Raw genomic sequence first — 22,388 nt, 5'->3', positions numbered from 1 at the left:
TATATATATAGGGACCAACCATTTTTTTTTTATAAATTAAAACCAGCGTCGGGAGTCACAGCGCGCTTCCACTACACCATTTTAAATTTACGAAGTAAAACCGGACTTTACAATGATGGGTTCATTGTAAAGTCCGGTTGAATTGAATTTTAATTTTTCCGGTTTATTTTAATTAGAAATTAAAACTTTATGTTTGTTTCGCAATTATAAATTATTAAATAAAAGTCTATGGTTAACGTGTTTATTTATTCCAGTCTATCGCCAGTTAAGGATGAAAAGAAAAGTCCAAAAGGTGCCGACAAGGGTATATTCCTTGTTAACATGAATGACAAAAACTCACAAGAAGTGGAAGAGTACGAGCCATATGATAACAGAGTCGTTGACCACCCTACCACGTAAGTACAATAACAATATCTTGCGACGGGAATTACAAAAAGAAATAACTATAAAAATCGTACAGTTAAAATAAACGTATTCCTGAATAACGATAAATAAAAGTAAATTAGGAAGATAAATGAATTCGAATAGTCAAGAAAAATTCAGAGAACACACGCTACTAATATTGGAATATACACATAGACTTTAACGATTCATTATTGTGCGAAAAACCTGAATAAACGATGAGCTTTTTTAAATTACACATTTTTTTACATTTTATGAAGCAGAAATTTATTAGAATATTTTTAAATGATAATCCAATTCATAACTTACTTATTTAAGATTCCGGCGACTTCCCATGACCTTATCTGTGATGTCGGTCCATCTACCGGGAGGCCTACCACCTACCTACCTACGCTGCATCTGTAATGGTCGCCACTGTGTATGCAGGCAGTGTCAGACCGTAGCCAACTTTGCGGAAGGCCTATGCGTTATCACGGGCGTCTAGACGCTGAAAGGATGATGTAGATGATGAATAATACTCCAAATAGACAATACTCCCCATATTTCCATTACACGAGTTTACAGAAATATTGCATTTATTCCCCAAATAATGTTAAATGTTTGCAATGTAAGTCATTAGGTATTATAATTGTTGTCTCACAACAAGTATAATATTTAATTTTACCTTGAGGAGAGCTTAAGGCGGCCGACGTTTGTTGCTTTGTGCGAGCGCAATGAATTTATAATATGCGGTCTATGAAGCCTGTTAACCTTTGCGGCAACAACGGCTCAGTTCCTGTTCCGGACTACAACTATTAAACTCTAAAGAATTTACTATAAAGAATACGAACTTATTTTAATTGATACTTTTAGTGTGATCTGCCCCATTGACACAAACTAAAAAAAATGCTTAAACAATTATTTAATTAAAACTCTAAAATCTATGGATATTTTTGTTTAGATTTGTAATAAACACATATATTCTTACTTAAATTCAATTATAAGAAAAGAATTGAAATTATAGGAACAGTAAATATAAATTATTTATATACTAATAACTAAGTACTATATATAAATAATATATTTATATGTAACGTTTTAAAATAATTACTTCTCTTTGAGTACACATTTCGATTTTTTAACAATCACAATATATCTCGATGTTTAAAAAAAAAGGAAAAGTTAAAATGTTTAATTAGTTAATAATCATTGTTAATTAATTTCAAATATTAATAACATTTGTCGTCTATTAAGACAGCCGTAGAGTGTGTGTATCCTTGTTAATAATGAATGGAGGAAATTTTCCTTCACACGTTACATTGTCGTGTGATGCTCATACAAATTAGCACACGCTGTATATTCCTATGCGGTTAAGAATAAACGTGCAATACTTGAAAACGATGTGAGTATCATATCAATTGATTTGAAATAAAACTGAAATAAACAGATTATTCAAGCTTAACTTTTAAAATTTTCCTCACCGTTTGCAACGTAGACAATTCATTAATAAAATATGATAAAAAAACTTTAAATTTTCATCTAACACTGAAAGGAAAAGTTGTAATAAAAAACCATTTATTTATAATTAAAAAAAACGAATTTGGATTATCGCATCCGCAAGAAATACTCTTTTATGCATTGCACCAACGTCAAGGTTTACGAGACGGTTAGAATTTTAATACATAAGATAAATTCTTACACTGAACGCGTTTCAAATAACTGACGTCAACAATAAAACGGTTTCTCAGTAAAGTAGATGTTTACAAATCAAGGAAAATCGTAAAAATTGCCTAAAAACGTCGTCCGTCGACTTTAATTACATTTTTACATTACATTTAATTACACTTTAATTACTTTTATATTAGATGTGTGTTTCTTATTGGGACTATCCTTGTTTATAGGAACACAGAAACTCTTCTGCATCTATTAAAAGGCAGTTTAGGGACGGGTATCTTAGCGATGCCCCACGCATTTTCCAAGTCGGGCTACGCGGTGGGTGCCATTGGAACAGCAGTCATTGGACTTCTCTGCACGTACTGTATTCATGTACTCATGGACTCCTGCTATGCGCTGTGCAAGCGGCGCAAGGTGCCGTCTTTGACTTACACAGCGGCTGCCGAAGCAGCTCTTTCGGAGGGTCCAGATTGGTGCAAGGCATGTGCTCCCTATGCAGCGTCAGTATCAACCTATATATACATATATGTTACCGCAAATATTTCCCATAAAACTAAAATTAAATTAATTACCTGCACGGCTGTTTTATTCGTTAACACTCCATAAGTTTAATTTTTTTAATCATGCGTTAACAACTTTGTTTCACTCTTCGATGAGAGCTGTTAACATTTAACTAGTTTTTTTAATACATACTATGGTGTAGTTTCTTAAATTTTCCCCGGATATATTTTTTTAACCAGCATTATTCCTATATAAACAAACAATTAAGTACTAATGAATAACATTCGTCTTATGTATAACTAGTCATTTGTCACTTTTAATCAATTTATAAAATCGGGAATATTAGCTAAATGGGCTAATTGTCTTCATTATGTTGCAGGCACGTAGTCAACGCGTTTCTGCTGATCTATCAAATCGGCACTTGCTGCGTTTATGTGGTGTTCGTGTCAGAAAACATTCAATTCGTTCTAAAGAAACAGTTCGGCTTCAACGTCAGTGTCACGGACGTCATGTTGTGGATACTGTTACCGCTTATACTTATCAATTGGGTGCGCGATCTCAAGTACCTTGCGCCGTTCTCCGCCATCGCCAATGTTGTTACGATCATCAGCTTCGGAATTATTCTTTACTACATATTCAGAGACACGCCGTCGATCGAGGGCAAAGTAGCGGCAGGCAAAATTGCAGACTTCCCCCTTTTCTTCGGAACAGTTCTCTTCGCTTTAGAAGCTATTGGAGTGGTAAGTCGAGTGAATGATCATAGTTAAAAATAAAAAAAATCTTGAGAATATTGTTACTAAATAATGTTAAGTATTGCTAAGCTATCAAAAGATATATTTGTTGAAAATCCCACGTGTCTGTGCTTAGATTCTCCCGCTGGAAAACGAAATGAAAACGCCTAAAGACTTCGTAGGAAAATTCGGAGTGTTGAACCGCGCGATGATCAGCATCATCATCTTATACGTCGGTATGGGCTTGTTCGGGTACCTTCAATACGGAAACGCAGCTGCTGGCAGCATCACGCTCAATTTGCCGTCGGAGACGGAAAGGTAAGTTATTATTTATCTTTTTTATTTACCTTGATTAACTATAACATACGTAAAAAATACTTTCCTTGTAGCCCAGTACAGGTTCTAGTTATCTACAATGATGGGAGGAAGTTGAAGGATTCCTTCTTGAGAGCAGCTTTCGTTGTTTACCAGGGAGGCCGTTCGATTTCTTCCAAAACGTACAGACTTCATTCCTGTTATTCGGTCTTTTAAGATCGCATTACCATTCAAAATGCCAGGGTTAACAAACATTATTATCTGTCATTCACCGGAGCTGCTACACTCAGCCCATCATCACACATAAATACAAACACAAGAGAGACGGGTTCTAGATTAAGTTAACGTCAAGTTTCCAGAGAGTTTAATCATCATCGAGAACTAGACTAGTAGAGAGAGAGAGTAATGAATAATGTTGCATATGAGATCGGAACTAAGGAATTTTCTCTAAAAAAATCTATGTTCTTACACCGAAGCTAAATGCGCATGATCAAATAAGAGCATATTTTGTGTATATTTCAATTTGATAAGTTGTTAAAGACAAAGTTCTTTGACCAATGAATGTTGCCAGTTTTGACGTACATATCCAAGACGGTCGCTTACTAATATATAATAATAAGGCCTTAGAAGACTTAAAATCACCCAGAGAGCTATGGAGAGAGCTGAGCTCATAGCTTCGCTGCTAGAAACGAAGAGATCCGTAGAACTAAGGTTACCGACGTAGCTCGGAGAACTGCTCATCTAAATGCAAAGCAATGGGCGGGGCAAATCGCAACCGAGGGCCGTTGAGTGTCAAAATATTTTTGGATGGCGACCACTAGTCAGTGGACGCGGCGTCGGTAGGCCACTCACAAGGTGAAGCGATAACACAGTAAAGGTCGCGGAAAGTCGCTGGATGCAAGAAGCGCAGGACTGGTCATCTTAGCAATATTTTAGAGAAACCTATGCCATACAGAAGTCTGTCAGCTGATATGATAAAAATTATTAAAATTTAATTTACAACCGTAGCCTAGCAAGTGTGGTGCAGTGCCTGCTCGCCTTTGCAATCTTCATAACGCACGGTTTGGCCTGCTACGTGGCGATCGACATCCTCTGGAGCGAGTACGTCGGCACCCGCATCCACTCCTCGCGCCGCATCCTCTGGGAGTACGTGCTACGGACGTTGGTCGTGCTTGTTACCAGTTAGTAACCTAATCTTTAATACTCTATAAACTACTAAAATATGTCTTTGAGAACACATTCAAAAACCGGTCATCACGCGTGAATTTTGATGCTTTTTCTCAATTATCACACATTAACGTGACATGACTTTAACTCTTAATACTTTGCAAAGTATTAACCGTTAAAATAAAGTATTATGCAAATGTATAAAATATATATTAGTTAAAATATTTTAGCAGAGATTTTTAAAACTTGTGAATAAGTGTAAGAACGAAAAAAGTTTGTTGAAAGAATGCTAAAGTGCGTTTCATTTCAGTTGGCATAGCTGCAGCGGTTCCCGAATTGGACTTGTTCATCTCCTTGTTCGGTGCCCTGTGTCTGTCAGCGCTCGGGCTCGCGTTTCCTGCCTTCATCCAGACTTGCACCTATTGGTACTACGTTTCCGACTCGGAACGCATAAGAATGATCATTAAAAACGCTATAGTGGTGCTGTTCGGTGCGCTTGGCCTCGTGGTCGGTACCTGGACATCCCTAGAAGGCATTATAATAAAGTTCTCAGGACAAAATCACGGATCGGTCGCCAACGCTTCCGAGATTTTTAACCAAACTAGCATAGCGCCTTGAATAAATATGTCTACAATTTTTATATCAGTGCCATTATGTAGAGTACCGTCCATGCCATATTTAAAGTACAACATATAGCTGAGAACTTAGGATTCTTTTGTGATTTTTTCGTTATTCCCTTAGATCTGCCTTATTTCAGTAAATTTTATAACCTTGGCAAAATAAACTATAATAGGTTATAGAGATTGGTGTGACGATTGCTCATCAAGTACATAATAGTGGCTGTACATACAAATTGTTATTTAAGTATAGCCTAGCTTTAATTGTTTGTTTAGGTCTAGAAATAGCGTTGATACAATTTTTTTTAAATCGTGAATATTTCTATTTTTAATATTTTCTAACCTGAAATAACAGCTAGTTTAATATTGTTTTAGAACAATAAGTATAATTATCGAGTATTACATTTTATATTATATTATTTTTATCCTAGCAAAGAAAGTTTATTATGTAGACTTAAAATATTTAAAAATTAATAATTTAAGATTATTTTAAAATAAGCATTAGCTATTGTATTATTATAATTTCCGAATATATAAAACACTTAAAAATTTCCATAGAATATACTTATCTTCAACATGACATTAAGGTTACATAATGAATGTTATAGCATTTTTAAATTAATATTAAGTACGATTATGTAATAAAACAGAGTACAACAGAAATAACAGTGTCTATATAATACAATTTTATTACTTATTAAATACTGGCTCTTAAATAAACTTTTAAATAATTGTAATTTTACAAACCTCGCGGAATTGTTACCGATTAGTTCTTTTTTTATTTTTATTTAGACTGTCAAGTATGCGGATGTAAAATATTATGGTCAGCTAAACAGGAACAACTTTGCCACAAAGTAGATTTAATCTGCGTTTCTATCCCTACACCGTGGCGGCATCCGATTATTAATTATTTATAGTCTGTGATGTTAATTATAAATAAAATATTAATTAAAAGTTATTGTGTCACTAGAGTCTATCTAATAAAATTAAATAAAAAAACGAATAAAATTTGGTGGCCAATGGTGGGAGAATTTTCAAAATATCTCCAAATGTAGCACAAAAATGTTCTTGATACTTTTTGTTGCTTTTTAATAAATAACTTTAAACTATAATGACTAAGAAATCGATTGGCATTACAGAAATATACGAGTATGAAATAAACATACATGAATGAAAATCGATTATTTTAATGTTTACAGTTTTTGAAAAACAGTACCTAGTCATAGTACTAATTTATTATACTACTAGAATCCAAAAACAATAAATTTAATAAAAGATACGAAATCACGTTGATACAAACATAACAGATTGATGAACATAATGATAACAAACCTTGGAAAGAATGGTATGATTTAGTTCAAACTGACCTTACACCTAAACAGTGTTTTGGAATGTATTGTTTTAATTTAGTATCGCTTTAAGAAAATTTCTGAAAATAAATTGTTACCAATTTCAAAGTTAAATATCACCGGCATTGGATAGACTCTGTGTGCGTTATTATGTTTGATGTGATGACACGTCCGTGATATTGTGCTCATTATTTTGGGAATTCCTAATACAAATGTGAAATAAAAGTTATAATATTTTAAAGGAGCCTTTTATTATTCCTTTTACAGTTAAAATACAAAGAGAAAAGAAAGAAGTAATTAATTTTTGTGACCAAGTATCTCATAAGAGTCGCAGAAACTGAAACGATGTGATTCTGGTGACATATGTCACGAACGGTCCCAAAAATTATAATAATAAGGTGATAATTAGAAAGATATACTGTTAAATTTATAGAAATAAATTAATATAATAATGAAAAGGAATGGTGTCAATTTTTGCTAGCATCGTATCCGGGCATAATAGTGCGCAGTGCAAAGCGGAGCTGTTCATTGACGCGCAAGGCCGAAAGCTCGGGCAGCTGGCGCCGGCAGCACGGGCACGCCATCTCACCAAAGTCGTCCGCCTCGTTGCTCTGGTATGCCAGCTTCAAGCACGACTGCAACAAATTCACAAAATATAATTTATTGTTGGTGTGTAACATCTTTACTTTAGAGTGCTGGATACTTTTTGTAAATGATTTCGTGGAAAGAAACAGACAGATCCACATAGGATCTGAGACGGTGCTAACCTTTTTTGCTTGAGCTTGGTACAACGACGTGTCGTGTCGCCCGCAAACATAGGTTTGAGTGTATGCGTAACGAGAAAGAGAACGAGAACGCATCAGGTGTGAAATTATCTAGTTATAGTATTGTATAGAAACTCTGATATTATCATATATTTATAAAACAATAATCCAAAAACCTTTACCCAACCTTCCTAAGATTGTCAGTCCTGATGAATAAATAGGCTTCATGTGAAAAATATCAGATGTTACAATTCACATACGAATATTGTAGACTCTTTCGTTTTTTATCTTGTAAATAATAATGTAATCAGCGAAACAACGAAGAAAAATGATTAAAAGCAGCTAGATGTGTCAACTTACCAAACAAAAATTATGAGAGCATTCTGTTGTGACGGGATTCACGACAATGTTTTGACAAATAATACATAGAAAAGTCTCCGTAACAAACTCCACGAAATCCTGTCAATCAAACAAAAATAGAAAATGAGTTTAATGCGTTAACACCAGAAATTTTGAAAACATCATATAGGTAGCGTGGGACAGAGATAGCGCGCTACGAAGGCGAAATTAGCCAATTGTCTCTTTCCAAAGGTCAATGTGCAATATTTCTCGCCGGGTACTGTACAGTTGTAAATGTCCCACAAAACATTATAACAATTTGTAAACACATAAAAGCAGTTTGAACATTTTGTGTTGTAATTTCGGCTGGAATATTAATGTACTTGTGTTTTGACTGTATTTTTTATCAGTAGCTTGTCCCTTTCGAAGTTTAGTTGGTAAAACTCTCTATTAATAATCTTTATGTCTTAGACCTTATATTTACTATTTATTTTTGCACTCAATATAGTTTGAAATGACTAGTCTAGACAATTTCTCCTCGCTACAATAGCATACACATAGAAAAACCTTATATAGCAAATAACTAACCTTTTTTTCTAAATTGCAAAAAAACTCGTTCCACAACTTGCTGTTGACTGAATCCGCCGTAATGGCTTTTAATTCTTCAGATGAAAGCAAGTGATTTTTCTGTTTTCGACCAACCCGCGTGTTAATTTTCGATTTTAAATTCTCCTCTGCGCTTGGTTTATCTTCATTTTTTTCTAAAATTTTATTTGAATTGCATTTAATAAAATATAAACTCTTCAAAGAGTTAATTTTTTTTGAGCGATGTTACAATTACTAATTAGAAAAGACCAAAACGTTACACAACAAGATTAATCTTTATATCAGTAAATGCTAACCTTCGGGCTTTACTGATATTGACTCCTCAATCTTCAGCTTTTTGTTAGGATTCTCTTCTTCCTCTGATTGAGATGAACAATTTTTATCTCTCAGCGGCCTTTTCTTGTTATGTTTAATACCTTTAACGTGTTTTTCCTTAAGGTTATTTTTTTCTTCTTCTGCTTCTAAATACCCATCCGGATACTATTAAAAATAGTTTTATTAATGAGTTAATTAACATATACAACAGTGGATAGGATGACAATAGGTTATAAGAGCGAACGTAAAATTTCTTACGATAATAGGATACTGCTTGGCGTCCTTCTCCCAGGGCGCTGGGCTCGGGTCATCCCTCCGTAGCAAGTACTTCCACACCTTGAACCCAGACAAGCCCGTCTCTTGATAGTATTTTACCACTTTATAAATTCCATCATATCTAAATAAAAAAAATAATCAGTGATTTTATCATAAAAGTGTTACTGTCAAAACTATCTTATATTCAACTTCAAAATTCCTATGTTACAGATAAAACCACGTTTTGCATAAGAGCGCGTTTTCACGGAATAGAATTCATTTAAAATAAATAACTGTTAAAACTAGAATTTCCGTGGATATATTTGGTTTTAAGATAAACCAATTGATAACTTGGGAATACCAATTGTTGTTTTTAAAATAGTTATGAAAAATATAACGTTAATATTTAAAATATATATTTTATACTGATTTAACCGTAACATAAGTATTTAGAATATAGGAGTGAGAATGTATACCTTATGCCCTCGCTCGGCGCGTACTTGGGGAAGTGGCGCAGCATTTTGTAGGATCGCACCACCCGCACGGGGCGGCCATCTCGCCACGCAGCACCCGCGTCTCCGCCCTTCTGCGACACCGGACCCGCGGCGCAGTTGCGGGCTAGTGCCCTGCAAACGACCAATTATACCTGCGATCATTGCCTTATCAAGTTACGGCCAAAGGAGCCTTTCAAGCACGTTCACTATAAATAAGGAGGAGAATCGTTATTGCGCTAACAGAGTTAAAATATCCTGCCAAAAAATAAGTTTGTCCTAATGTCTCAGTCGATCCAGCAACCAAAACTGATCTAAATTGCCTATCGATGACAGTAACACGAGAATCCAATCAGTAGTAACATCTTAATAAGTTAATGTTAAATAAGTTATCATGAGCCATGCCTTAAGCGAGAACACTATCGGAGCCGAAAGGCTGCATCATTATAGCTTATTCGATTACAATTTCTTTTCCTTCAGATATTAATAACTTATTTAAAATTTAATAATTATTTTCTTTTGTAATTTTACTTTTATGGATGGTGTCAAACATAAAATATCAACAATGTAATGTTACTTATTCTGCCGCGTCAGCGTCTGGTCGCACGATTGCTGTGCAGTGCGTTTGTTGCCGGAGAGATTGCGCCCGCCACTGCCCGTGTATGTGAACTCGTAGCCATTGTCCACGTCGTCCTCGTACCCTCCTGTGACCGATCCACGTTCATTGTTACCTTCCGCACATTGCACACACGTACCAAAACTGTATATCAGCTGTTGTCAACGGACAGATATGTAAACAAATTATAATTTACCAGAAAGCACAATACTGTAAGCGCCTTCGACGTCCCGACCGTGAATACCGGATACTGGTGGTCTATGTACGCCGGACTCGGATAACTAACCAATAAAAAGTAACGAATTAATACAACAAAAAAGAAACCATTAAATCAAATATAGACACATGACCAAAACATTATGCAATCACCTGAATTCTAAATCTCCAACGCATGCCTACTTCCACACCAGGAATTGCTCCAAAATGGTTGAGTGGCATTGCGCAGGTTTTCGTTTTACCTGCAATTAATTAACATCATGTCCCGTTTCCGTTGATATTTGAATTATATAAAATTTAAATAAATATTACTTTGAATAGTCAGTACAATATACGAATTGACAGTAAATGAGCTATCACTCTGTATATAAGAGATATCTATGTACTGATCACGACAACTATACAATGATAGGGCTGAGAGACTTGAAATGTAGGAGGGATATGCATTTCGCCGAACAGAAGTCAGCTTAAAACTCAGATTGTACCAAATTCAAAAGAAGGACCTACCGACGCAGGCCATGCCACGGCCCCAGTCTCGTGAAGTCCGCACGTTCTTGTGCGGCTGCTTGCAGGCTCCCGGCGCCACAACCTCTGCAGGGTCGCGCACACACTTGGGGCAGTACCAATCATCCTCCGGCAGCGCCACAAGCGGCGGCTGCAGGCACTCCAGGTGGTAGCCTAAGTCGCACTCGTCGCACAACACTATCTGCGCATCAAAATTACTTGCCATCTCTAACATCTTTTACATAAATGTAACCACATTTGTTACATGCAAATAAACAAACATATCTATATCACATATGATAAATAATTACATCATCACTTCACAGAGAGGAGAGGAGATGAGTTAATCCAGATATGTAAGCACTTAATATATTTTAGAATATGGTTTGAGAAATGTAATCTAATTTTTTAAAAGACTCATTGGTTATTAAGTCACTAAACTTAATTGTTTAATAAATTCATTTAAATTTAGTATTATTATAAGACTCATTATCAAAGTAATCATTTATAGCCAAGCCACTTGTATGTACTGTGATTAAAAAACTATAAATCTGTCGTATGTTCCGGCTTTTGGTAACCATGCTCAAGACCGTTATGTTGAAATATTTTAAATTAAATTATTATAAAAAAATAATCTTTATAAACAGCTGGTTGATATACTACGCATGCTGACAACAATTAAATTCTAACATAAGCATAGGCGTAATATCACAAGCCGTTTGAAATCATCATTGAATGAAAATTGTGTGGTCAAAATTTGACTTACAAACAACACGTATCTTTTAAAAACCTCACCTTCTCCGGATTCTGCTTGCCCAAACATACGCAACAGCCACATTGTCCGCACGGTACCGTCTCCTGGTCTCGGCAAGATCGACAATTTATTCCTCGCGATCCTGTTATATCAAAAAAACATAATAAAGCAATAGAAGTGATTGAAATTGGTTAATGTTACTTATGATTTTGTACTTGTTCCTCTGAGACAGTCGGAGACATTGCTGGATACACAAACTTTTATTGAACTAGATTTGATTGTAGAACTAGGTTACAGAAACTAGTTCAGCTATTCAATAACTTTAAATTACATATTTTTCTTATTTACTTTGATAGCTAAAGTTAAACTAAGTGATTTTTATACGTAAGAAAGTTGAAATTATTTAGTGTAATAATATGATTGTACTTAATCAGTTTTATACACATTATAAAAGAGATACTTTATAAAGAAGACACCGAAGACGACTATGGCAACGTCGACGTCGAAGTTCCCGACGAATAAGAACCGACGATGTCTAAGAAACGAAATTAAGGAAAACAACTACGACGGCGATGATGACACATCAAAATATGATATTTGTGGATATGTTTTTATATGTGGTTGGATTAATAATAGTCGTTTGTCGGTGGTTTCTGACTAAATATTTTAAAAGCAATCGACGATGAGAGCGAAGACGATGACTATTTGTGTTGATGGTGGAGACGTCAAAAACCTCTACCACGGAGTTGCAACATCGACACCGACCACCGCGAATACATCGAGGCCAAAGAATATCTCGGTGCGTTTACATGGTAGACCACGATAACGACGGCGACGACTACGACAAAATAGGCGCAAAACGCAATCCGTTGATAAAGATGACGCAGTCGACATTTATAGCAACTGCGATGCCTTCAACTACGACGACAACGATGACGATGAAATTCAAATTAAATATTCGATTTATAATTAATTATTTTTGAGCATCGGAAATACATCTTACACAAGGATGTTGTGTTCTTACAAAGTTAAGTTATACTTTCTGTTAGTTTCAATAGTTGCTGTTGAAGGACATTTGACATGAAGAAATTCAATGACATTATTATAATACAACTACCAATTTCCATACTCACGTTTTTCAGGTTGCACTTTCATAGCTTTATGGCACTTGTCAGATCTCTGAGCAACAGGAATGACTTCTTCAATAGCAAATATTTTGTCATGAACTTTAACCTTGGTGTCATGCTGCGGCACAGAGTCCTTTCCCAAATACATTGTGCCCACTAACATATAATTTTTTCTCAACTTGGTAATACCTTCAACTTTAAAGTCGTACCTGTTAGACAGCATTTAGTAAGTTTTGTTAATATGAATAGAAACTTGTGAGAACAATTTTTCTGAGCTTGCTATAATTCACTTGTAATATATGACTGGTTCCATTTTAAAAAATTTAATGGTGACAAACAAGGTGGACAGAGCACCAAATTAAGGGAATTAGGGAGAGACCTTTGTTCAGCAGTGGATGTTGTATGGTTGAAATGATGATGTTGTCTGATGACAATTACATATTTATTTATTTATTTAATATTTCACAATGAGTGTAAAGTAAAGTAAAGTAAAACAATAGGTAGTGTAAAAATATTGTTATGATAAAATTGTGCCCTAAATTTTTGCAAATGGCTCAAAATGTCACTGTGCTTTGACATTTATCATATACATATTCACCCACTTGTTCACAATTAAATCTCTAGTTGGGTACAAAAACCAGAAGGTTCCAATAATAACTGATACAGGCATGAAAGAGTGAACTGTATCATTATTTCAAATACAATGACATAAAGTAACAACAAAAATATGAAATGTGATAAATGATTTGAAATTATTATGTATCCAACTTAAAATATCTAATTACATTATTAATTTTAACTAATTAAGTAATATTTTGTCCAGGTAAGTTTTGATCTTTGATAAAAAATTAGCAAAACTAACTTTACATAATGTGTCTTTTACTTACCACTCTCCTTTTTCTAGTGGATAATCAGGGTTGTAATTCACCATGACTTTTTCTCCAATTTTTAAATCATTTATTTCAATAACAGTACGAGCCCTTGGTCTTAATTCTGACTCTTTACAATATAAATTGGAATCCACATTACTAAAACGTTAAATTTAAAATTATAAATTGCTATGTTTCAATAAGCTTCAAGCCTGGCTCTTAATATAATATTAGGAATAATTTTGTTCCATGTCTACTATTAACGTAAACATACCATTAAAATAAAATGTTTGTGAACATGAAAAATTTTTGTATATTTTGATTTAGATTTAAAAATTATAACAAGTCACTTCTTGCATGTAATAATACACATGACAATAATGTGGGCATCCATTAATTAATTGCATCATTATTAAGGCAATGTCAAAAAGTTAAAAATAAATGCCGTAACCTAGAGCAATAACGGAACTTATTTAATGTTTTGGAAATTAATGTTACTTAAAGACAATACTTACTCATCGTCTAATTGTATCTTATACAGGAGTTCTTTCTTTGTGGCATTGTGTTTTGGTAACACTTTCTCAGTTGTACAATGTGTAAAATATTCAGTAAAATCTTTTTTTACAGCTTTACTTTCATTGTTTTTATTATTTGTGATGGTATTTTCAATTTTTCTTTTGCCTTTACTTGGTTCTATATTTTCTTTACTAGAAATACTCAAGTCATTTAAATTTAAGGGGTTAATACTTTCAGGATCATACACTATTCTAACTATTTTTCCCTCTAGCCATGCACCTCCATGTTGTAGCTTCACATCAACTAAATCTTCCACAACATATAAATCACTTTCGGCATCTGAATAACGACCAAAAAATAATCATAATTAAGATTGAAAATTTTGTGGCTCCCCTTAAATGAGAGTATATTTTAATGACATGGACAACAATGACAATGCAACAATCAGATTTATCAATCTTTTCTACCTCTCTAGTGTGTAATTGAGTAGATTCTCAATATGGCAAATAGAATTGGAATTTGTAAGTTTGCAACTCAATTAAATCAATATGAAAAAGTCTGCATATATTTATATATATATATATATATATATATATATATATATATATATATGTGTGTGTGTGTGTGTGTATATAAATATATGTATATATATATGTTTATATATATATAGTGATATATATATATATATATATATCACGAGATTTGTAATTTTATAAGGCGTCTTTCTTGAGATTAGAATAGGTGACTTTCAAGGCTATATATAGGTAGAAAACAAAAGATGCTCATTTTCTTTGTGTTAGCACTATGTGCACCCATTTATTCAAATGTTTTTTTGCATTTGGGACACTTTTTATTTTTTGGGGTATACAGTAATTTATAAGAACAGCATATATTATGCAAAATTCGTTTCATGATATATATAAATATGTAAATGATACTGGGATAAGTTTAAATACTTAGTATTCCAAAAAAAGAAAAATTTAGGAACAAACAACAATATCGTATTATATTAAAAGATAAACCTAATTAATAATTTTGAAAAAAAAAAGTATTCTTCAAAACAGGTGGGTAAATGCATTGGTACTTTGCATTCTTTGCACTGCTTGGTGGGGTCCTTTCTAATTTGTTTCTTAAAACAAACAAAATCTCTTTTGAGTGTTCCTTGCATTTGGTTGGTGGAATACATTCAGAGAAGTGTGCCCAATTTTTCACCTGTAAATGAAGCAGTGTATCGCCAGTTGCAGGATGTCTATGGGTTTTATAATGTTATATTTTCAAAATTGCTTTGGTAAATATTTAAACGACAGGAAACAATGCCTGTTTTAAACATGCTAGTAATTTTAGAATGCCAAACATATGCATTGTAAAAGACCATACATAGTAGAAATAAGATTTTTTATTTCCTCATTAAGAGAAAGCACAAAGCATGCTAGTAGTTGATCATACCTTTGCTATATTCAATAAAGAATAATGGTTTTATAATATTTCTGACATCACCATCTTGTGTTTTAGCCTATTCCCAAAGTCTAGTAAATTCGCATTTGAACATTTTATGCTAAGTAGGTACACATCTTTTCTATCTCTCCATTTTGACACCATTATTTCACAACAGGGAAAAGCTTTGAGTTCTCTTTTTTTCAACTTGAGTACAGCAAACTCCTTTGGCATAGTCTTCTTATTTTTACTATCAGTTCAAATGGTATTCATGTTATATTTCACGAACTATAGGAATAATTCAGGTGATGAATACCAATTATCCATGTCCAGGGTGTAGCTTTTATTTGAAATGGATCTCACGATTTCCTTGTCTACACTCTCAGAAGCAGGTTTATTACTTCCCATTAATTTATCTCAGCCAACATAGATTTTGAAATAAAAGCAATAACCAGCTGAAGATTCACAGAATTTATAAAATTTTGGTAATGAAATTATTTATCCCATTGCAACTGAGACAAATTATTTTAAAATAAAAAATTAACATGTTAATTATTGTCTCAATTTCAAGGACATTTCAGAACATCCTGCGTGACTTTGGCCAAATTAATGAATGAGATTCTAATATGTTGAATGCGGTCAGAGAGTTAATATATCTAAATATTTAGATGCATCAACAAGAAGAGAATTTGAGCACTAAAAGGGACTCAATTTAAAAGAATAAGTAACATATGAAATAATTTAAATTTCACATTTGATATTCTCACCTTCATATGTATTTTCTTTAGTTACAGCTACAATGTCTGTTTTACTTTCTTTTTCTGTGCTGTCAGTTGGTTGCAACTTAACCATAAGCTGAATTACATCATTAAGCTTAATATTGTAATCATGAAAAGTGTAGCCATTTTCTAGCTGTAATGTAAATTAATACTTAAATATCTCTCTATATTTAAAAGAAGTATTTTGATTATAAGTCACTGTCTACAATTTTTTAGCAAAAAGTCAACCCATTAGCTAATATTATTAATAATGCTTTAATCAATATTTATTTTATTTTTAATTACTCAATATTAGAACATCATATGTTTGAAGAATCAATATATCAATTTTAATAGTGTTCAATATTTCAGAAAACACATTTCTTTTTACATGTACACTTTTCTTTAATCTTACACTGATAACAAATAACATATAAATTGTGTTTAGAATAACTTTTATATGGTTAAAAAGCAAAACAAATCATTAATTTTATATTGTGATGCTTCTAGTCTTTATCTACAACATGCTAATTTAAAAAAAGTTATGGTCACAGGAAGTCGCTAGATGTGGACAGCAAAAGACCAGTCATTGTGGCAATCTTTAGGGGGCCTTATGTCTTTAAGTAGGCGTCTATTGGCTAGAAGGAAAAAGAAAAAAAATTGTATTGTAAGTGCGCACACAGATAATTTTACACTAAATGGAAAATGTTATCAATGAACAATCTTAATTCATAAAAACTATTCACATACACAAATGTATGAAATGGTTTTGTATGAAGGTTGTACAGTTAGACTTGTGCACATTCTGCTTTATCAGAAACAAGCTTATATGTAAACAAAATTGGTCAGATGGTGGTCAGGTCATTGAGTGACAAAGAGTATCACACTAGTGTTACTTTTGTGGTTTGTGGTGGTTGTTTGAAAGATTAGGGTTGGTCGCTGTTAGTAAGCAAAATCTAGTTGGTGGCCAAAAATGCTTTTGGATCCCTTCTCTGACCACCCTCTCTAAGAACAAAAGAGCGTGTTTAATTATACTTTGGAACAAAGATATATTCAGTAATATCTTTATATAATAATTAGGATAATGTAAAGAAAAATTTCTTCAGTACTTTAGAACCAATTAAGAAAAAATGTTTCTTTTAAAAGAAGTTAAAAGTGGGTTTTTTTTTTAATTTAAGCTCCCAACACCCAACTCGCCATCACCTATTCACTCAAGCTGTTGCATTAGACTTATAATGAGTAATAGACAGGTACATATTTAGGTTTTTTATCAAAAAACTCGTTGTAGCAAATTGTCATCAGAAAAGTAACATTAGTTTGTCCTTGAAGTAAATAAAAATTCATTTCAAGTCCTGTTTCATAATATAATCACCCAAACTAAATTAAGCCCCTAGATACCGCAAGAAAATATCTTAAGTTATTGACATTTAATGACATTTTCTTGCAAATTTAGATTTATCAATATAGTTTACTTTTACTGCTGTGCGCAACCCTTTTTAGTTATTAGCCATTTTATGTACTTTATAAAGATATTCACGTTATTTAGTTAGTGCTAGATAACCTCAAAATTAAAAGCTATGACTTACCAGTTTCCCGCCATAGAACAATCGCTGCATCTGGGGTTCGACATCAAATTTTTGTCTTATTATTTTTCTTAACTGTTCAATCTTTGTGAGTTTCGATTCCACTACAACAATGCAATCCGGTTTACCGTTAATCCTAACTCTAACATGCATTTTAATTTTATGAATTTTAAATGAGAACTAAAAGATGAATTTCTTAATAAATGGCGCGAAATACTGACAGTTCTAATGTTGACAGATTTGCTTAATGTTCATTCATTCTCCGTGTTTATGCCCTTCTTGTTAGTTTTATTTTCATTGCATAATCTAAGTGAGTTTTGTATTTAAACTTGTGGGAATGCTTTAAATTTACTTTATTAAAAAATGGAGTCTCACGCATGAATAACCAAAGTCTTAACCAAAAACCTTACCAACGGTAACATAGTTATTTTTTACAATTTATAAATTCGTTTTATTTATATGTTCATTTTACAGTTTAGTCATGATTTTTTAAATAAAATGCATGTTTACAATACACATGATATTACTGTTTGTGTCTTGATCCTTCAGACAACATGCAACATGAGATTACGCGTAAAACCGTTAAAAACATCGAATGTGATGAATATATATATAATTATTTGCTAATAAAATATTATATTTTGTTTAAATAAAAAGTAACAAAAATCCTATTGAAAATCTATGGTTATTATTTCGGATACTATTACCCAATTAGTACTTTTATCGCAATCGGTTATAAATTTTAACAAGCAGTAATCAATTTATTTTATAGAAACAATATCTAAATTTATATTAGACTTACTCACGTATTTTTTCACATGAATATTGAAATGGCTTTCGTAATCGTCGTTTTTTGTGTTCTTTTATGTTTCAATAATGGAAATACTAAACTTGCCTCTATGGTGATTTTTCATAAAACACGGAGAGTAATTTACGTTATTCGATAAAATAATTTTAATCTTCTGATTTCAGCACCCCGTTTTGATTGCCCGCTCTTCTTTAGATTGGATGCCTAGCCGAATTAACTCTCTTTATTCCGATGTCGGAGCCTGGAGCGGAAAATTTGTATGTTATCTCTGCTATCCAATTACTACATTAGTTTATTTAGCATTTATATATATTATTACATTAAAATAAAATAATTTATTTTATAGAAGACCAAGTACAAAATATTTAAGTACATTACAAAATGTTCTGGTTAGTTGTGTCTACATCTACATCAATTATCAAAGTCTAAATCAATACATCTAAGTCTACATCTTCGTTTAAATGAAAAATTTAACTTGTCTTTCTAATATTTATCGGTTTAGAATTTTAAAATAAAATTTTCATAAATTTAACAAGGACGGCTACCAAAGCCAAATAAATCTAATCTAGTTTATACATTATTGGAACGGTTGTACAAAACAACAACTTATTTTTCAGAGACCAGTTATGGATGAAATAGAATCAGATGAGGCACTTAGGTTTTATCAATTTTTAAATTATTTAGACGGCGGAAGTTTTGGAACCGGTAAGAAGTCAATTTATTTACCGTTTCATTTAAAATAGTATAAACACTCGATTACATAAAGTAGAACTTTTTTTCAAGAATGCCGAAAAATAATAATATAATTTAATAAACGTTTTCACCTATAATTTATTAACACAAAGTCTATAATTACAAACAAATATCGTAACAAAAATATATGATACAATTTTATTTTTTATCTTGAGGGTTTACTTTAGTTGAATAATTCTATGATGTATAAAACATCTAATCGTCTCCAATAACTTATCAGACCTTGTTTGTCCATATTATTTAATCATTTTAGGTCCTATCGATGAGTTTGTAGACGCTATGTCTAGATTAGCTAGTTATATGAAGCAACAAAACAGTAGAGAAACCCAAGTAAGAGGTATGCGGGAACTTGAAGCAATTAATGGTGAAAAGGGTAATAAAAATTGCTTTTGTTTTTTATTTATTTACTTTACAATTGTTAATTTGCTTTTAAATAAATTATTCAAAGCGTTCCTTGCATTATTTTTAGGCAATAGCATTAAAACTGTTTTGGAAATTAGCACAGTAATTATGAGGAAGAAAAGAAAGTTTTTTTGCACTGGAGAAGTAAAAGAACCGATTGTTAATAATAAAATTATCTGTAAAGTAAGTATTAGATGAAATATTCTCATAGAGTTTTATTTCGTTAAAATTTTCTTCTCTTACAGGATAGAATTTTGTTACCCATAGCTGGTACGTCATGTAGAGACGCAATAATGTATTGGCATCCTGATTTGACTGAAGAGCATTATTGTGTCGGTGCATTGGAGTCGAAAAGCCCTGTTCATATCATGGATATTGAAGGTGATTTAAAAAATGAGACTAAACCGTTTATTAAATTAAAAATAGCTATAATTGCTCTAAGTTACATTTCATATCGGTTTCTTTTTCGTTACATTTATACAATTACTCGATTATTTAAATATTTTACATGTTCGTAAATTGGACGGTTTTCAGAGTGCAATTGTATAAATGACGTAAAAAATGTCATTTCTTAAAAATGACAATCAGTGAAATTTTATTAGATAGAAAATCACTATGCTTTGCATCAGGATTATTGTTATTATTATTAAATGAATGCGACACGCGTATGTCGCACTTGATTCATATTAGAACAAAAATACTAATTTTTGTCTAAAGACGCTAAAACTATAATATTATGTTATGATATGGACTCTTGTTGTAAGTTAGGCATCTGAATCTTTACCAAACTATTTAATCATGAATTATAGTTTTAATTATCCTATCTCTATATAATGCAGTGAATGTAATAAAGAACAAAATTAACAATAAAAAACTAAAATGTTACTTGAGTTGTATATATGTATCTATGAAAAATATATTATTTAGTTATTAAAAATTAATATGTTAGTTATTTATTTTAAGCGATGCAACGTATGGAATAGCACAACGAGAGCATTTTAACCTAGAAAGTAAGTTGTACTATTTCTGTTGCAAATACTAAAAGTTTTGAAAGACTATTTGTCCAAAACATCAATAACAATTAATAAGATACATATTTTTAAATTACCCTAAGGAAATATAATCATACTGTTTAAGTTAGTACTATTGAATACGCTGCGAGTAGAAACAACTTCCATATAAAAATTTAAACCTGCAATCTTAATTAGATTTTATAACCCAAAAAAATTTTTCCTTTATATCAGCGTCCGTTCCGTGTTCCAATCTCCTTTATATTATACTATATACTTTCAAATAACAAATTTCAAATTCAAAAGAAATCCCATGCAGATGATATTAAAGATTTTATTTTATATATTTATATATATATATATATATATATATATATATATATATATATATATATATATATATATATGACTACACCAATTCTTAATTTAGCTGGAACTTAACTTGAACTTAAACTAAATATAGTCACTACGATTACAAGTATGACGTTGCTTACACCCTACTGGTCGACGTTTTCGTAACCCAAACAATATTTAAGATAAAATGAAAAAATAACCATTACTTAAGATAGTGAAATCACGCATAAAGGTGTAATTTTTCTCAAAAAATAATATAACATTACAGGAGAAATGTTTTGTAAAGGAGATGACTATTCGAAAAGAGAATATTTACTAGCGTGTGATTTTTATGAAGATCAAGAAGCTCCAGTTGCTGATTTACTTCAATATTACCCTGATCCGGATCCAGAAATAAGTCCCAAACTATTTTAAAGATATTCGTTTTTGAAATTCATTTATTCCTCTTTTATAAAAGTAGTAATATATTAAACGCGATATTTACTGCTACCAGAAAAAAGATGACAAAAACACTAATAATAATTAATAACACTAGTAATAATTATTAGCATATTTCAATTGTTACGATAAGTCTCATACCTTTTTAAAAGAATATCATATTCTCACTCAATTACAAAAGAAAATCTTTTGTTTTTTTTATTTACCCATAAACATTTAATTTTTATATGGAATTAAAATTATTTAAACTAAGGCAACTATGTTAAAAATTGGAATGAATGATCTGTAGAACAACCATTAAAATTCTAGAATCGCAAATATAAGAATGTAACGAAATGCTCCTAGTTTATGTTTATAATATTGTAGTTATATTACCTGGACATAAATAGAGTTTAACGAAAATAATGTATTTTTCCTGAGCTTTTGAGAACTGGAGATGAGCATTTTTTTCAAAGCGAATACATCTGGTATAATAATACCGTCTAGAACTTTCTATGTATATACTAAAAAAAAAACAATTTCGCTACACACCTAATGGCAGCTAAAGACAGAGGAATTATACTGGCGTACTGAAGGTAACTTTATGAGACTACCACACTCGTCTGGTCAAGTTGGTGTGGAGTACTCCTGTCTGAGGGAAAGTGCGGAGGGAGTCCGACTTGCCACCGCGGCTGCCGATCTGGTAATTCATACCGACGGCAGCCGCATAGAGGACAAGGTGGGTGCTGCGTTCTGCGTCAT

At 32.3% G+C, this 22,388-nt stretch overlaps 3 protein-coding genes across 4 annotated transcripts in view; 2 read left to right on the top strand and 1 right to left on the bottom strand.

The window, feature by feature from the left end:
* The window catches only part of LOC137927077 (proton-coupled amino acid transporter-like protein CG1139), a 41,512-nt gene extending 34,545 nt beyond the window's left edge, over positions 1-6,967 (top strand). The window contains exons 3-8 of the mRNA XM_068770899.1: positions 255-395; positions 2,283-2,555; positions 2,936-3,296; positions 3,424-3,605; positions 4,611-4,783; positions 5,080-6,967. Of these exons, the coding sequence (XP_068627000.1) occupies positions 255-395; positions 2,283-2,555; positions 2,936-3,296; positions 3,424-3,605; positions 4,611-4,783; positions 5,080-5,387 (1,438 nt within the window). The 3' untranslated portion in view covers positions 5,388-6,967. The remainder of the gene's footprint in view (positions 1-254; positions 396-2,282; positions 2,556-2,935; positions 3,297-3,423; positions 3,606-4,610; positions 4,784-5,079) is intronic.
* A 2-nt stretch (positions 6,968-6,969) lies between these two features.
* Positions 6,970-18,086, bottom strand: LOC137926987 (E3 ubiquitin-protein ligase UHRF1-like). The gene is made up of 16 exons (XM_068770788.1): positions 17,886-18,086; positions 16,309-16,453; positions 14,107-14,446; positions 13,610-13,750; positions 12,729-12,931; positions 11,637-11,737; positions 10,845-11,043; positions 10,491-10,579; positions 10,318-10,402; positions 10,083-10,209; positions 9,491-9,640; positions 9,018-9,156; positions 8,741-8,924; positions 8,427-8,599; positions 7,860-7,958; positions 6,970-7,370 (listed from the first exon to the last, which is right to left on the bottom strand). The coding sequence occupies exons 1-16, from the start codon at positions 18,033-18,035 to the stop codon at positions 7,203-7,205; spliced, it is 2,493 nt and encodes an 830-aa protein (XP_068626889.1). The 5' UTR covers positions 18,036-18,086; the 3' UTR covers positions 6,970-7,202.
* On the top strand, positions 14,609-21,832 carry LOC137927157 (uncharacterized). Of its 2 annotated transcripts, none has more exons than XM_068771054.1 (7): positions 14,609-14,628; positions 18,855-18,947; positions 19,308-19,395; positions 19,697-19,816; positions 19,913-20,028; positions 20,091-20,226; positions 21,478-21,832. In XM_068771054.1, exons 2-7 carry the CDS (start codon positions 18,891-18,893, stop codon positions 21,621-21,623), a joined length of 663 nt encoding a protein of 220 aa, XP_068627155.1. In that variant the 5' UTR covers positions 14,609-14,628; positions 18,855-18,890; the 3' UTR covers positions 21,624-21,832. The 2 variants fall into 2 exon arrangements, with proteins under 2 accessions (XP_068627155.1, XP_068627095.1); XM_068770994.1 differs by lacking the exon at positions 14,609-14,628 and adding an exon at positions 18,700-18,784.
* The last annotated feature ends 556 nt before the right edge of the window (positions 21,833-22,388 follow it).

This window comes from Battus philenor, unplaced genomic scaffold, assembly GCF_028537555.1.
Source record: "Battus philenor isolate CCGP_79_NKW_IND1 unplaced genomic scaffold, ilBatPhil1.0.hap1 SCAF_1, whole genome shotgun sequence".
NCBI lineage: Eukaryota > Metazoa > Arthropoda > Insecta > Lepidoptera > Papilionidae > Battus > Battus philenor.
This window is presented reverse-complemented; position numbering and strand designations above follow the sequence as displayed.

Excerpts from the sequence above, each read along its gene's own strand:
- LOC137927157 (XM_068770994.1), top strand. The coding sequence starts at position 18,701 with ATGAATATTGAAATGGCTTTCGTAATCGTCGTTTTTTGTGTTCTTTTA. Across the intron at positions 19,396-19,696 it reads CGGCGGAAGTTTTGGAACCG|GTCCTATCGATGAGTTTGTA; the intron begins GTAAGAAGTCAA and ends TAATCATTTTAG. Across the intron at positions 20,227-21,477 it reads TCATATCATGGATATTGAAG|GAGAAATGTTTTGTAAAGGA; the intron begins GTGATTTAAAAA and ends ATAACATTACAG.
- LOC137926987 (XM_068770788.1), bottom strand. The coding sequence starts at position 18,035 with ATGCATGTTAGAGTTAGGATTAACGGTAAACCGGATTGCATTGTTGTA. Across the intron at positions 8,925-9,017 it reads CCAAGCAGTATCCTATTATC|TATCCGGATGGGTATTTAGA; the intron begins GTAAGAAATTTT and ends TATTTTTAATAG. Across the intron at positions 7,371-7,859 it reads GCTCTCATAATTTTTGTTTG|TCGTGCTTGAAGCTGGCATA; the intron begins GTAAGTTGACAC and ends AATTTGTTGCAG.